This window comes from Triturus cristatus, chromosome 4_2 (assembly GCF_964204655.1).
Source record: "Triturus cristatus chromosome 4_2, aTriCri1.1, whole genome shotgun sequence".
NCBI classification, from domain to species: domain Eukaryota; kingdom Metazoa; phylum Chordata; class Amphibia; order Caudata; family Salamandridae; genus Triturus; species Triturus cristatus.
Window position 1 is genome coordinate 231,653,206 of NC_140586.1, and position 15,321 is coordinate 231,668,526.

At 42.5% G+C, this 15,321-nt stretch overlaps 1 protein-coding gene across 1 annotated transcript in view; it reads left to right on the forward strand.

Moving 5' to 3' along the window:
* Positions 1 to 15,321, forward strand: part of KCTD17 (potassium channel tetramerization domain containing 17) — a 39,286-nt gene that overhangs the window by 14,223 nt on the left and 9,742 nt on the right. The window contains exons 3-5 of the mRNA XM_085601344.1: positions 1,061 to 1,152; positions 3,882 to 3,977; positions 4,787 to 4,918. Coding sequence (XP_085457470.1) covers positions 1,061 to 1,152; positions 3,882 to 3,977; positions 4,787 to 4,918 — 320 coding nt within the window. The remainder of the gene's footprint in view (positions 1 to 1,060; positions 1,153 to 3,881; positions 3,978 to 4,786; positions 4,919 to 15,321) is intronic.

Below are 15,321 nucleotides of genomic sequence, written 5' to 3' on the forward strand. Positions count from 1 at the left end.
CGGTCTGTGACTACGTATGTCTCGGCCTCTCTTTGTTTCTAAATGTTTGTGACTGGTGCTGGTCTGTGTTTTTTTTTTTTGTGTCTTATTCGCATCTGTCTCATTTTGTGTCCCTTATCTTTGCCTGCTCCCCACTCCTTTATTTTGTCCTGTCTCTCACTCGGAGTCTCTTCCCCTCTGTGACTGTTTCTGCCTCAGTCCCTCTTTTAACCCAGAGATGGTTTGTTCATGTTCTCCGCAAGCCATTCCTGAGCGGACTCCAGTGGCTTCTGCAGGACAACAGATCAAACACTTCTCAATTGAACTAATCCAAAAAGTGCATGTTTTATTGACTACATACACAGTATGTAGTACACCGAGGTATTCGTGCACTTTAAATAGTACAAAGATAGCTCACTGAAACCACCGTTGCAATTCGCTTGACAAGTAACGCTGCGGTAAGAGGGAAGGAGAGATGAATCGGAGAGTGGTGATGGAATGAGGCGAGTCTATAATAAGTGTTGAAAGTAGTCTTTAGAATTTTTATGAATTGCATAGAACCAGCCTGAGGAAAATGGGATGGTTGGTGGGATTGGGTGTTTCATCTTTGCCCCTCCTCCCCCAAATGCACATCTCCGCCAAGAGTCCACTCCTGCAGAGACCCGACTTCGCTGTACTAGATACTACAGACCAGAATCCCTGACCCAACTCCCAAAACGACCACAGATCATTTTAATGGATCAGACTTGAGGTGTCCCCTACACAGTGGTCCCATGAACGACAAATCACTAGTGCAGGCTCCTGGGGTTTTGTGTTTGGATAGGTCTTTAGAGCAATTGCTAAGTTTGCAGAGTCTAAGCTGCACCCTGCCAGATGCCATCAACTCCCTTTGTCCCTGTAATTGATACTGGGTTCTGTATAAATCCTAATTATAAAAAATATTCTTGCATATTTAAATCTCTCCTCTTTTGTCCTACAGTTTTTAATGTTGTCTTTCTTAATCTTTTCCACCTATTGTCGCCGTTATGGTTTTCTCATTCGCGCTCCCCTCTTTCTCTGCACTCTTTATTCTACTCCTCAGGTGTTCTGGAAGAGGCGGAGTTTTACAACATCTCGTCGCTGATCAGACTCGTCCGGGATCGCATTGAGGAGAGAGACTCTGATCTAACACAGGTATCTGTAATGAACTTTTCTGCTCCGTCTGTTGTTTTTTTTTTTTTTTTTTTTTTTTTTTTTGTCGTCCGCTGCCTTCCCTCCTTTCACATTTGGCAATTGCACCCAATTTCCTAATCTCCCCTCTCTCCCACACTTCCACCCAGTGCACACAAACTCATATGTTGATCAGATCCTCAGTACACACACATACAACCTCATTATCCGAATCCATTGTACGTTCCCTCAGAACTCCTAAGTACCAAACGCGCACATAGTCTTGTGAAGTTCCCTTGATGGGCATAGTCCTTCAGTCAACTGAGCCCCATGACGAGTGATCCATCAAATGTGAATGTTAGGCTTCATAATTTCACCATGTGATGTGCTTTGAGGGTATTTGCATTCCCCTCGCCACCGCCTCATGACAGTGAAGAGCCATGAGCATTCTAAATTCAAATGGTTTCTTGATTTGATTGACAAGTGTATGACAGCCAAACATTTGAGCTCCTCAACCAGTGCAGACTTTTGTGAGATCCTGGTAAAAAGAAGGGAGAAGATGAAACACTTGAGGAGAAAAAAAAATAATTAGGATATCAGACTGAAAATATTAGAAAATCGTGCACCTCCTGCCCCAGCTAAAAATATCTCAAGAGCAATGGAATTGCACAAAGTGGATGAAGCAAAGTACAGAGATAATGGGATGTTGAACACGTCATCTGAGGAGGGTTGGACGCACTCTGTAGCGAGAGGACGGGAAATGACTTGCATTGTCCTAGTTCTGAGGCATGTGTCAATCAGGAGTCCCTGTAATTGCCTTAACTAAACTTAAAATTATTTCGACAAGCTCTTAGAATTGGAGAGAAAGGAAGCAGTTTTTCACATTTTGGAAACCATTAATATTCCGAGGGTCGAAAATTGTCTTACTGAGTTAGCGTTTTCTAACTATGAGCAAATACAGGGCCCAGGCAGAAAAAATGTAGGGGGATAGGTCAGTGTTAAAAGATTTACACAATAACTGATTTACTGACTTGATGTGCATGCTTGTGTGTGGTTTTTTTTTTTTTCCCGGTCATATCTTTTCTACTCTAGTTTTTTATCAATAGATTTGTATATTTAGTTTTATAGGTGCACACACCTATAGCAGTCTTAATTAGAATGGGTGACGTCTAGTGTGATTTCATTCATTATTCATTTATAGCTACATTTTCTTTGGTTATTCAACTTCTACGATTGAACACCTAGTTTGCGCATTGTGTTTGTATTTGTTTATTAAAGTGCCCCCTTTATTATTTTATTTCAAAAAAGCACATTGGTGAAATGTGTTTTAGTTTTCACAGAAGGTATTGAAAGGCTCCAAATGTTAAAATAAATGAATTGTGAACCTGAAAGATAATGTATCTTTGTACTAATTTTTGTGGGTTCGATTAAAGTTTCGACCACAACCCCTCAAACTAAATTCTTGGTGTAATGCAGCATTGAGCCAACAAAGTTCTCCCAAAAATGCTGTAACCCACCTTAAGATAAGCCATTTGTAGACTTATCGGAGTATCGGCCTTTGTATCGTAATTCGAGGGAAGGGCAAAGATGGTGTAATCCAGAAACTTGGATATCCAGTAAATGAACAGGTACTTAAACTTAAATTTGTTGACGTTTATTGTGGAGATGACAAACTGTGACTAATGGGTTGTGTTGACTTAAGCTGCAGCAGCGATGGACATGGATATATGCAGTTGAGAGGATAAGGACTCCTTTTACTTAGGCACCAGGAGACGACTTGGTTTGTGAGGTGTTTTGTAGATGGCTCCTATTTAATAAGCTATAAATCCATTTCAAAATGAAAGAAAATGTGAAAATAACACAGATCATAACCTTACCTTCCAAGCCACTTTACAACTAACCACAATGCGGTATGCAGATTTATGGGGTACTACAAATTGAGCCAGTTCTCTACAATAATAATATTACAAAAAGTGTATTTTGGAAACTCCAAGACTGTTGCCATTTAGTTTGACTGCCAGCTATGATTGTCATGAATGGAAAAGGAGTGCTTTGTGGCACCATGTCAGCCTTCTTTAGAGCAGCACATCTTTTAATGTGTTAGAGTTTCTATGCTGTTGGAGCTAGGATGCTGGCACTTAATAAATAATCTATCATAGTTTTAATTACTCTTTGTTTGGGTATAAGACCGAGAGTACAGGCTGTGGGCAACTGGATTCTGAGGTGGTAGTGGATAGAACACCGCTTACCTCCTTTGAATGATTTTATTTTTTTAATTGCTATTGTGAGGAGTCTTCACTCACTTTGCCTCCTCAGCGGACCTATGCTATTGATTGTCCTTCGGTTGCAGAGGCTGGCCTGCAGCAGGCTACTTTGATCTCCATTAAAGTCGGTTGGGGCTCTGAGACTTGCCTTCACTACAGAAGCCTCGACTGTCGCCTATAGATTCTTTGAGGCTGTAACTTAAGGCTGAAGTAAATTTCCTCCACTTGCCACTATGGTGGGTTTGCAGAGCTTCCACACTGTTCTGCCCCATGGTCATCTCCAGAAGCCCCATAATGTCCCCTTCCTCATCTAGTAAGGCTCTGGGGTGTCTATACCGTAACCTCCCTTTAGCCTCAACCACATCTTGAGGCTTCTCTGAAGCACCTTACTGCCCCACCATTCCTTACCTTTTGATGCTACTCCTACCACGTTCCTGAGACTCCGCTGGGGCTTGCTTGTCGTAACCTCCTCATTCCTGTCTTCCTCAGGCTCCCCCAAAGCACGTCTACCGGGTGTTGCAGTGCCAGGAGGAAGAGCTCACACAGATGGTCTCCACCATGTCGGACGGGTGGCGGTTTGAACAGGTAACTGGTTGGGAAATGGGGTGGAGGTTATGTAGAAGGACTGGGAGGGAAGCAAATATGCCTGTTGAAGAATGCAAGTGTGGGACAGTTAAAGTTTTTTAAGTTGGATCTCGAGCCCCTGAAAATATCAATTTTTTTTCAGCCCTAGATTGTGTTTTTAATAATTCTACAGAAATGATTAGTGGTTTGACAAAGTAACAATTTGCATCCTCTACTCCTGATATGTTCAGGAGGCCCTGAACTCTTCAAAATTTGCAGTATATCCGGGTAAAATGAAAATACGCGCAACTAATCTAAAAGTAAGTCATTCACATAGATACTGGTTCTCATGTTAATCTAGTATGAATTCTGGCCCTCTTGATCAACATTTGACCACCCTGCTCTATTCCCAGGTATTCAGCGAGAGATTCCCCATTTATATTGCTTATGTCGCAAACTGAATTGTCTCTTGTGCTACATAAAACTTCTCAATCAATCTTCCCCATTTTATCGACCAAGGAAGGAAGAAAGGCGTCGCTGGTCCAAGATGATTTCGACCTGTGATCAGGTTCGATTCTCAGCAGCTAGTTGAACCAACCAGCTAGAACTACCCTACAATCTATGATTATCCTGTAATCTGTGCCGAGTCTAGGGCAGTTGATTGTTCTCCTTCCTAAAGCCTGACTTTAGAGTGCTCCATGGTCTTCATATGGGCATGCGGCACTATGTAAATCCCACCCTCCCTCCTGTTGGAGACCTCAAGCTATCCTTGTAGCGGACTGTCAGCAGCCTGGTGGTAGTTATTTTTAATGCATTTGCTTGTTTTACAGCTGGTGAACATCGGCTCCTCCTATACCTATGGTGGCGAGGACCAGGCTGAATTCCTCTGTGTGGTCTCCAAGGAGGTCCAGGGATCCCCCAATGGTCTCCGCGTTCTGTCGTTCTCCCGTTGCCGGGGCAAGGTAGGGACCAAGTGCAGGTAATGTTTATCACCGATATCTGAAGAGTATGTCTGACTCTCTAAATGGTAGCCCCAGTTCTTACGACTCAGTACGCTGTTTTCCAAGCAGTATCTTTCCATCGTGTGCCTCTACTTTATACTTACGATCACTAGTTTGGCTTCTCTTCAACCACTTTAGAGCAACAACTGTATGCTTCTAATCAAGAATTCTGCACCATACCCGTAATTTTCTCTTATCAATAAGATCGATGCCACCATTTGCATCGTATCGGTAACTCCATCCTGGCTAAGAGTATTGCTGCTCCTTCTTCACCCTCACCACTCATCAGTAATTGCACCCTTGAAGTCGGTAGTCTGCAAGTCCTTAGCCTCTGACTCCTCCTCAATAATCACACCAATCAAACCAATAGGTCTACATCTTCTCAATACCTGCTTCCATATGACCACTGCATCTTTTCAGCTTTCTCCCTCTCTAATCAATCGTTTTAACGTTTGGAATCATCACTGTGCATGTGCATAACTGTTTTGAGGTGGTCGCCTTATGTTGGTTCTCCAACACGCTTCAGGTGTCGCGCACCATAGAGCACTATGCAAACCACGAACAAGCACAGAACATGAATCTTTTCTCACAGAGATTATAACCATTAAATGGAGACCCCCTCTTCCTGTCCACACTGGAGAGCTGAGGGTGAATGGAAAATTGATAACCAATGTAGCCCATACCTATTGAATGTAATATCGTTATAAAGGTTAGCTAGGCGTTTCAGCCCTACAAAATGTAGAAATTCGACATGTATTCAAGTTACAACCAGATAAGAGTGGTAGGCACATCTTCTTTCTCTTTTAAAAAAAAAATCATAATTTTTAAAGAATATTTTCAGAAACCATATAGCCTCCGAACGTTTGTTTTTCTTCGCTAACTTCCTGCTATGGACTGTTACTGCTCCCCTTTCTGCATCAAAGTTCTCCTCTCCTACACTCTCTTGATGATGATTGGTATGGAGCACGGAAGGCTGGAGCATGCAAATTACCTAATCTTTCTCCTATACTTTACCGGAAGTGAGGCGCTCAAGCTTGAAACAAGCTTCAGATTTTGAAAGATGGCTCAGAATTAAGATGCTGTATAGGATTACTTCTCCGATAACCATAGACTTAAAACTCCTCCTTTGGCAGGCCATACATTTACGTTTTCAAACGTATTATTTATGGTAAAGAAGAGGCAACACAGCCTGTTTAACCCCGAAAGGGGCCTTGCCTCCTGGATTTTGAGTTCTCTGAAATCTGCCCACCTTTTCCGCTTAACCACAGATTTATTTTTCATGTCTGTAATTTTTTCCGATTCTCAAAAATAACTTTCTTGTGGTTCACGTGAACCAGTGGCACTCAGAACTGTCTCGATTTTCTACTTTTTCGCAACTTTGACCAAGGATGGTACCTTGGCTGCAGTTTTGTAAATCTGTAATGCAAACACCTAATGCAGTCTGGGTCAGATTTGAGTTCACCCTGAGCCAAGTAGCTTGGCATCAGCAGGTGAATATGAGAAACATTACTAGGACACAGTCAAATAATGGGACAACAAACATTTGCATATCCATTTGCAGTGCATGTTTTTTTTTCCCTATAAAATGAGTCCCCTTGTTAGAAACGGACACAGAAAGTATGAGTGTCGCCTGGAGTGTAGTCTGCTTCTGGAGGTGTAGCTGGTGAACTACTTTAAGCTATGCCACAACCATTGCATACTTGTAATGGCCAAGTACTGTACTGTATCCAGTTCTTAACACCCCAGCTGGAATACTGTTTGAAAATATGGCGGTCATGTCTGGTGTACTGACTGACTCTGGAGGGCACACATGGCGAATGGTCTCAGATGGGGTGTTGTGACCAGGTTTTGAGGCCCAATTTGAGGTATAATCTGATTTCTGGAGGCCTTACGTACAGGAGTTCTAAGTTCTGACGGCCACATATGGGGTACTAGGTCTAGTTCATGAGACCTCACCTAGAGACCCCACGAGCTATCGAGATGTTGAGCTAATGATAATTTTAACACAACAGGCGAATATGTAGAGTGGAGCTGAGGGCGTTTCATGCTGGAAAGAAGAGATTTGATCGGCATGTGTCTCTCCTGGGTTTAAATACAGTTGTGGAGATGTTAATGTTTCCTGGGACACACAGAAGTAATGATCAGTTGAGAACAAAAACTGACATGAGGCCATGTACAGTCACTGGTGTTGCAGTACGGAGGGAACTGCGACACCTTAATTCTACTAGTGGGTCCCATGTACCATCTGTACTTGTTGGATCAAGAGTTTCAAGCTCCCTAAAGTTGAGGTCACAAGATCCCAGGAAGTATCTCTTGCTACGGAGCCCCTGTGTACAACCTGCAGGTCGCATCCTACAATTTGGCAGGACCGGCTTAATGCTTCATCCTTCTGTGGTTGATGAAATTAGAGTTCTGTTACAGTACCGTAAACCCCATCATTGCATCGCTGCAACTAGATCTCCTACCAATACATTGGGGCCTATTATGATGGCGGGTGGATCGCCACCGCCGGCCTGGAGGTGGCGATCCGCCCGCCATATGTACCTGATTGCAGAAATTGCATTGGGGGCCCGTTACGGGGGGTGAGGGGGCTGCTCTCGGGTGAAGGGGGGGGGGGTACCATGCCATACGAAAGGTGGCAGGCACCACGTGGTGCCGGTCACGTTATGCATGGCAGTGCACAACATGCCTCTTTAACATTACAGCACCGCCCGCCGCAATGTTAAAGGCAAGAATGTGACTGAAGGTGTGGCGGGCGCATCCTAATTGACCTCTTGGGACCGCCGCACCTCTGGAGGTAGGTCCCATTTTCCGTCACGTGTCCGCCCGCCATCGTAATGGGGCCCATAGTCTTTATGTATATTTTACCATTACATCGACTCTACCCCTGAAATACTTTTTTATCAACCTTTTAAAAATTATAATTACACCCCATTTCTCTTTTTTGTGTGCATTTTGAATATTTTCTTTTCGTAGTATTGTGCATATTCTAACCGTAACTTGCAAATCTTAATTTAACTTCATCCCAAGTAAGTATATGTAATTTACAATTTATTTTGCTTAATAAAAAAAAAAGCCTGACATTTGTAAGTTGTCCTGTCTATTATTATATTATGAATTAAGGCCATGTGATTAACAATTTTAGCTGCTCTTGAAGAGCAGGAGCTTTTCATTTAGCCGTTTTTAGGTCGAGCCTAGGCAGCGCATGCACTGCTCTGCGAGGCATGCTGTATTCGAGTATGGACTTGAAGCTATACCCACTCTCCACCCATAGTTTCCATTGGCTTGTGTCATTGTCCTTTGTAAATGCTGGCTTCTGATTTGTTAATAGGCTTGTTAGTCCCTCCATACTCCCTCCTTGTCTTCATTTGTAACCTCCCATGAGGACAGGCCCTTTTACCTCTGTTACACGGTATGTCTTATTTAATCTATAAGCACTATTTTCTTTAATGAGTTTCTCCTACTGCAGGCACGACATGCTTTCCTGCAACATTCAGCCCGCCATGCGTGCTTTCACTTTCCAAGCAGCCCGGGACAATGGCGACCACTTCTTTGAAGTGAAATAGGTCTCGTATTTACAAGATTTTGAGCTATTGCCATTGTAAATGACAATGTTTTGTGTTAATTATCAAAATGGATAAATAAAAGGTATTGTCATCTACAATGCCAATAGGTTAAACTCTCACAAATGTGAGACCTATTGCATTGCAAATGCTTGTTAGTGTTTGCAATGGCTTTAATTAAGTACTCTATAAATGTAATTATTTAATTAACCTTTTTGGTTATTTTACAAGACTATTAAATTAAAATTCTTGCATCAAACTTGAAGTGTTTATTCTCTATTTTTATATTCACTTAAACCTTTAATTATTTTATGGCTATTTACATGAACAACATCTTCCTTAACGTTCAGAGTGTTTATGTAGACTAACATTTTATAATATTTTTTTCTTACCCTATTCATCTTTTTTAAGGTATTTTAATTAATAAGAATTAGTTACTCGACCTTTACCTTACTTATATCTGGTTATTGTCAAGATCATTTAAAAAGGTTCACTTGCCATATAAATATTTTTTTGTTGTTTTTTTTTGTTTTGTTTTGTTTTGTTTTGTTTAATATATGTATTTGTAAATACTGTGTTTCAGGGAGAGGACCCTCCCCGAAACACCCTTCTTTATTTATTGCTTTACTTAATTTATTATATTTAAAGGAATACATTTTTGATAATGCCCATAACCCCAAAAATTGTTTCATCAAACTTAAATCAATTTGCAATTTTTTTTTTTTGTCAAACTTCTTTTTATTGAGATTTGGTAGTAAGTCACAGTATAATGTCACATGCCGCTCAACGCAGTGAGCGTCTACAGGAAGGTAATAATTAAAGAACTGAGCCATGATATTTCACAAGGTACATGACCAAGCCAATATCTCATATGGCAATGCAAAAAGGAGATACAGTTTCTAACAGTGGAGTCCTGGATTAGATCCCGTTGCTCAAAAGTTAAAAGTAGACTGGCCCAATCCATCATTCTCTTGTGACGGTATGTATTTGTGTCCTCCCAACGGGAAGGAGCACAGCTATAAGAAGTAAACTCCCCCATCAAAACCCCTAACAAAAGGTAAATTCAAATCCTCCACACCTGCGGGGCAATGGTGGCGGCATAGAGTTCCTAACGTGTTCAGAGTTGGTGAGTCGTGAGTGGGTTATAATTGAAAGAGATGCATGTCTCTAATACACGAGGGGTAGACAGCCAGGGGCAAGCCTCGTGAGAGAAATGTAACCAACGGTCCCCATCTGTACTCCAAATTTTTGTAGTCGTCTCTGAAGTTGTCAGACAGTCTTTCGAGCCTAATCAGTCTCTAAAGCCGAGAATGCCAGAGTGAGACCGCAGGGGCCTCCCTTTTCTTCCAGGCCGCCGCTATAGCTACTTTGGCTGCTCCTATGCACAACCACACAATGGCTTTGTCGGCCCTAGTTTGGCGTTTAAGGGCTGGATCTCTGATACCCAAAAGACATTCTGCCATAGTGGTTGGGATGAGGAAACCTAGCATGTCTTTGATATGCGCTGACATTTCCTCCCAAAATGTAATTATAGTAGGACAGTCCCACCATATGTAATTTGCTATTTTTAACCCGGACCCTAAAATAAATGATTAACGTTACCCTTGGCGATGCAGTTGCTATTTCGATATAGTGCGGACATTGTAATAGTCAGGTGATGTAAAGGGCGTATGCTGAAACAAGGAACTTTAGAGCTGCATTATGAAACGCCTGTTACAGTGGCTATGAAGCTGTACATTATTAATCTCACAGTGGCCACAATGAAGCGGGTGTTCTTCTTAGTTTAGGGCTATTCGGATATTATATTACTACGGGATACACATAGGTCAGTCTTCCTTAAGTGAATGCATCCCCAGGATTATTCTGAGGCGGACTTCGGAGTGGGACTCACATGTGCAGTGTTGGAACATTGTCTGTCAACCTGGTGCCTGTGAAATGGCCATGGGAGGGTCACACACATGGCAAGTCAGTGTCTTTGAAAGGCCATTGGGCTGGGGCAAAGCTTGTTCTCATGTCAAGCCCACGATCTTAGCATTTTCTTTCCTGCCAAGTGGCATCTGACTGTCTAGGTGACAAGTCTTGCTTTCATGAACACACCCCACTTTCTACCAGTCATGCTGTCCATTTGAGGACAAAGTCCTAAGATGTGCATAAACATATAACCTCTGTGTTGCTGACGCTGTGTTTTTACCTACAGTATAATCCCTGCTAGGCTCTGCATGGTGCGCACCTTGCTCCCAATATACGGAAGAGCCTGACCTTTGACACGTGCCTGTGTAATGATCAACTGAGCTCTGGAACAAGTCTCAAAATATTTCTATTCCAGTTCTTCTTTCTCACTGCCTGGATTTGTTTGCAATAGGATTTATGCAGTGGCAAAATGTTTGCAAGTCAGTAATGTCTGCACGCACGCCGCTGCTACCTTTCCTGGCTCTCCAGCCCTCGGATTAATCTGTCGCACAACACCAACCTTTCTGCATCTCCTTCCCTTCCCTTCCCTTCCCCTCCCCTTCAATCAACCACTGACCTCCTCCAGTTTCTTTGGAGCAGTTTCCTTCCTTACTGCCCCTTCACTCTTGCTTCTTCTCGGTCAACCCTCTTGTCCCTATCAGCACCACTTGGCAAACTAATACCCTGCTTCTTCTCTGTAACCTTTTTTGTTTAGAAGTGCACTGCCTAATCAATACCCTTTCTCCTCAGCCACCTCTTGAACATAGCTGCAATGCTTGATCAATACCATCCTTCTCCTTAGCCACCTATTTTGTCCATAGCTGCAACACTTGATCAAAACTCTGCTTCTCCTCTGACACCTCGTGTCCATATCCTCACCACAATTAAAATCTCTGGTTCTCCTCAGTCACCCACTTCTCCCTCCTACGTTTTCAGGTCTGGGTATCTTTATGTTGCCATCATCCCTATTCTCACATAGTTAACTAAAAATTGTACTACCGACTTTGAGACCTGGATCCTATTCCCAAACATGTATAGTGCTCCGTTCCTTTCCAGCAACGTTTTAGCTGAATAAGAATAAATAAATACACAGGAGAAAAACTTATTTTAAAAACCCAACTGATAGAAAGGAGTGGAGGTCGCAAGGATGCAGCTGGGGCAGATCCATCGTGGATGAAATTGGATGGGGAAATTTTGGATGGGGAAATTTTGGACGGAGGACAAAAATCTGAGAGAAGGGTATTCTTTGATCACCTCCTGAAAGTGAACGGTCATCAACACTACGGTTGTTTTCCTTCGGACCTGTGTACTGGCTTGGGTGTGCCGATATTGTGGCTTTCTTTTTTAAGGGGGCACGTGGTTCTCTAAGTTTCCAATACCTTAGCTTCTCCTTCCATTTACATCATCTCATGATGAGTTGCTTCCCACCCTCCATGTTCCTTCAATCAGGTCTTTCAGACCCAGTCCCTTAACTACCTTTTCAGAGGTTCTTCATGCTTCTAGGCACTTGTTCGGAGTACTGTGTACTGGATGTTATTTATTTTTTGGTGCTGGGGAGTGAAAGAGGAGTTAATATTTTTTCCTTCGCTTAATTTTTCATTTTTTAGTATATATGTGACTGAGCACCCTTGTCTGTCAAACCGTTCTCCTTTCCCTTTTTTTTCTTATTGTATTTTAGGCAGCATAGCTTTACTATACATTTTTCCTACAGCTTCTTTCATTTGTATTTTTTCAACTTTTGGCAGAATTATGGCCCCCATCTCTGTACTCTACATATGTAGTTTGACATGAGAAATTAAATGGTGTATCCCCTACCGAAGGACACCTGTTTTTGTGATTTTAATTTGGAGTGTGAGAAACACTTCTTTTGATATTTTACGCTCTGTTTTGAAAGTTGATATCCATGTCATACTGAAGTATCACCAACTTTTGTTTGGAAGATTACCTCCAGCTCCACTGCCATCCCTATTGGTCTGTAGTTTGCAGACACCACAGGATGCTGCTGGTGGCCCCAATGACTCTCATGGTCTGAAAAGGTTTTACTTTTCGCTTTGGAGTTTTTTTTTTTTTTTTGTTGTTTTTTTTTTTTAGGCTGGAAAACATTCAGAAAAAAGACAAGGAAATTACCTAAGGCAATGAAACAATTTAAGTTCCTTGCTTCGATTTTAGTTTTTCCCTTTTTACTGCCGACAAACATCTAGAAGGGATTTTGCCAAATCATTCCTTCCACGGTCACCCTACCAGATCAACTAGTGGCTTCAATTTGCTGGCTAGTATCGTTTTTTTGTCATCTTTTCTTTGATGTTCAGTTTTGTTTACTGTAAGCCCGCTTTGTTTAGCCGACAAAGAGTTCTCACCTGTCCTGGCTAGCAACAGGTAGTTGTCTGCATACAGATTAATTGGTGGGTTCACACCCATGAATGCTGGGCCCTTCGATCTCTTCAAGCACTTCACAAATGGGATAAAACACGAGGAAGCCTCACACCCCCCTGCTTGCTGCTCTGTATGTACCAAACTTCAGGGTTCAGTAGCCGTTTAAGTATGGGCGTTGTCAAGAGTTCAAGGAAGGCTCTCTATGTGAAAGAGCGACCCTTCTTTTCAAGCGCGTGACTGGTACCTTTTTAAGAGCATAACCTGAAGTTGGCTTCCCAGCTTAGTCTCTCAAAAGTCTTGAAAACCACTGAAACTGTTTGGGTGGGGGGGGATCACTGCATTAACTAAGCTCGCCTCAGGAATTTTTTTTCCTGTTGGAGATGCAATGGGAGAGATCCAATCCATCTGCAAGCACCCAAAACCAACCTCTTTTCTAACAAGCCCGCACATTTTAGCAGTGGCGCAACTAGACCCTTTCTCCGGGGTGAGGGGTGGCGGCTAACATGTCAAGCAATGGAGGCAAAGCTATCCCCGGCAGCCAATACGTCCGAAAAGGGTGACCAGCTACACTTTAAACACACTTTTTTTTTTTTTTTTTAAACAATCCGATTAGAACAAACCTATAAATGTCAGGTATCCTCTCGAAGGATGTCTTGAACCTTTATCACAGATAGGCTCTAGCATGGGAAGGCTGCAGGGAAACTGTTATCATTATTGAAGTTAAAAGAAAAAAAGGCAATTTTTTTTATCCAACCGATTCCTCAGTTTAAAAAAACATTAAAGTTGATGGTGTTGATACGTTTCCCCAAGGTCCATGGACTGCAGTATTCTGCTGCCGCACTAGAAAACTACATGTAGGGGTTTACCCTAATTACCCTCCTATACCTGGGTAAAATACTACACTTGGGTAAAGAGAGTGAATGGCAAGGAGGAAAAAATATATCTTTATCTACATAAACATAGGGAACTTCATATTACCTTATTAGCAGTACATAGTCCTTTCATTAGTTCATGTTTCTTATTCCAAACAACAAATCACATACCACACACATTTTTTTACGAAATGTTAGTTATCGTTAAATTGATTTTCTTTAGTCATCGTTATTTTGATTTTGTCTTTTTGAACATACAAACATGTAAGTGTGAGAAGTTGGCCTGGTATATGCTGTCCACTAGTTATAGTGGGCACCCTGTACCAGTCCAAACAACCCCATATTGGTTATAGGTTAAAGACAACCTTTATTGAAAGCTATCCTAGTGGTAGCTATGGAGAGCAGCCTTCAGGCTAAGTCTTGAAGGAATGTAAAGCAGCTTGTTTTACCAGTCTGTAATCTCTTGAGTACCTAAATGAAAGATAACCACACTGTGTGTGTGTGTGTGTGTGTGTGTGTGTGTTCGTGTGTATATATATACGGTTGTGTGTGTGCGTGTGTGTATATATGTGTGTGTATATATATATATATATATATATGTGTGTGTATGTATGTGTATATATATATATATGTATTTATTTCTAAACGCACCCTCCTAGACTCTTTATGAGACTAGAGGTCAAAACACATTAGTTACACTTCAAATATCACAGTAATAAGCACAAATACACGTCGGGCGCTATGGTCGAGCCAAACCATATACTAAAATAGTGGTATAAGAACCACAACTTAACTAGACACAAGGCCTAGAACCTGCAGAATCGCTGGGACCCCAAGGAACCACCCCAGGTAGTGACACAGGGGACCCATGGGGGCCGTGTGCAGTGTGTGAACACAGCCACGAGCTCCCGTTAGCTTCTATGGGGAAAGTCGCTATTAGATTTTTAAAAATTAGGGGCACTTAAAAATGAGTCGGGACCAAACCCTTTGGGACTTAGGAAGTTCTAGGGCCAACACCCACGGGAGCGCCGGAGTACTTGTGTTATCTCACCCAGTGAAGCCGGATGCATAGGGGTCAAATTGTGTTGGGTCGTGGCGTCTATTTCAATGGGAGCTGGCAAAGAAGTGCTGCTGCCAGGAAAATGCGAAGTGTCCGAAGAGATCCAAGCCTGGTTTGAAGTCCAGAAGAACCTGAAAGCAGAGGGGACAGAGTCTGGGTCACTAACCAGTGACCAGGAGGACGATAGCCGGATGCTCACCAATGTCAGGTGATTTCAGGTGAAGAAGGTGAAGCTTGACTCTTCAGCCAAGAGGACCAGGAGGTGCCGAGGATGACCAGGAGCTGGATTCAAGCTGTCCCACGAAGGATGTAGAGTGCTGCAGTGTCTGTGACCGGATTGGACACAACAAGCCTTGGCAACAGCAACCCACGCAGAAAGGAGAAAGAGGCTTCAGTGCAGACCAGCAAGGTCTGAGGGACTCACCACTTGGTTGGGAGTCCGGGCATGTCTGGAGCAACCAGGGAAGCCCAAGGAAAATCAAAGTTACCCCCTCAGGGACCCACCAGTCGACGGACCAGGGACCCTAAGGGACCTTGAGATGAAAC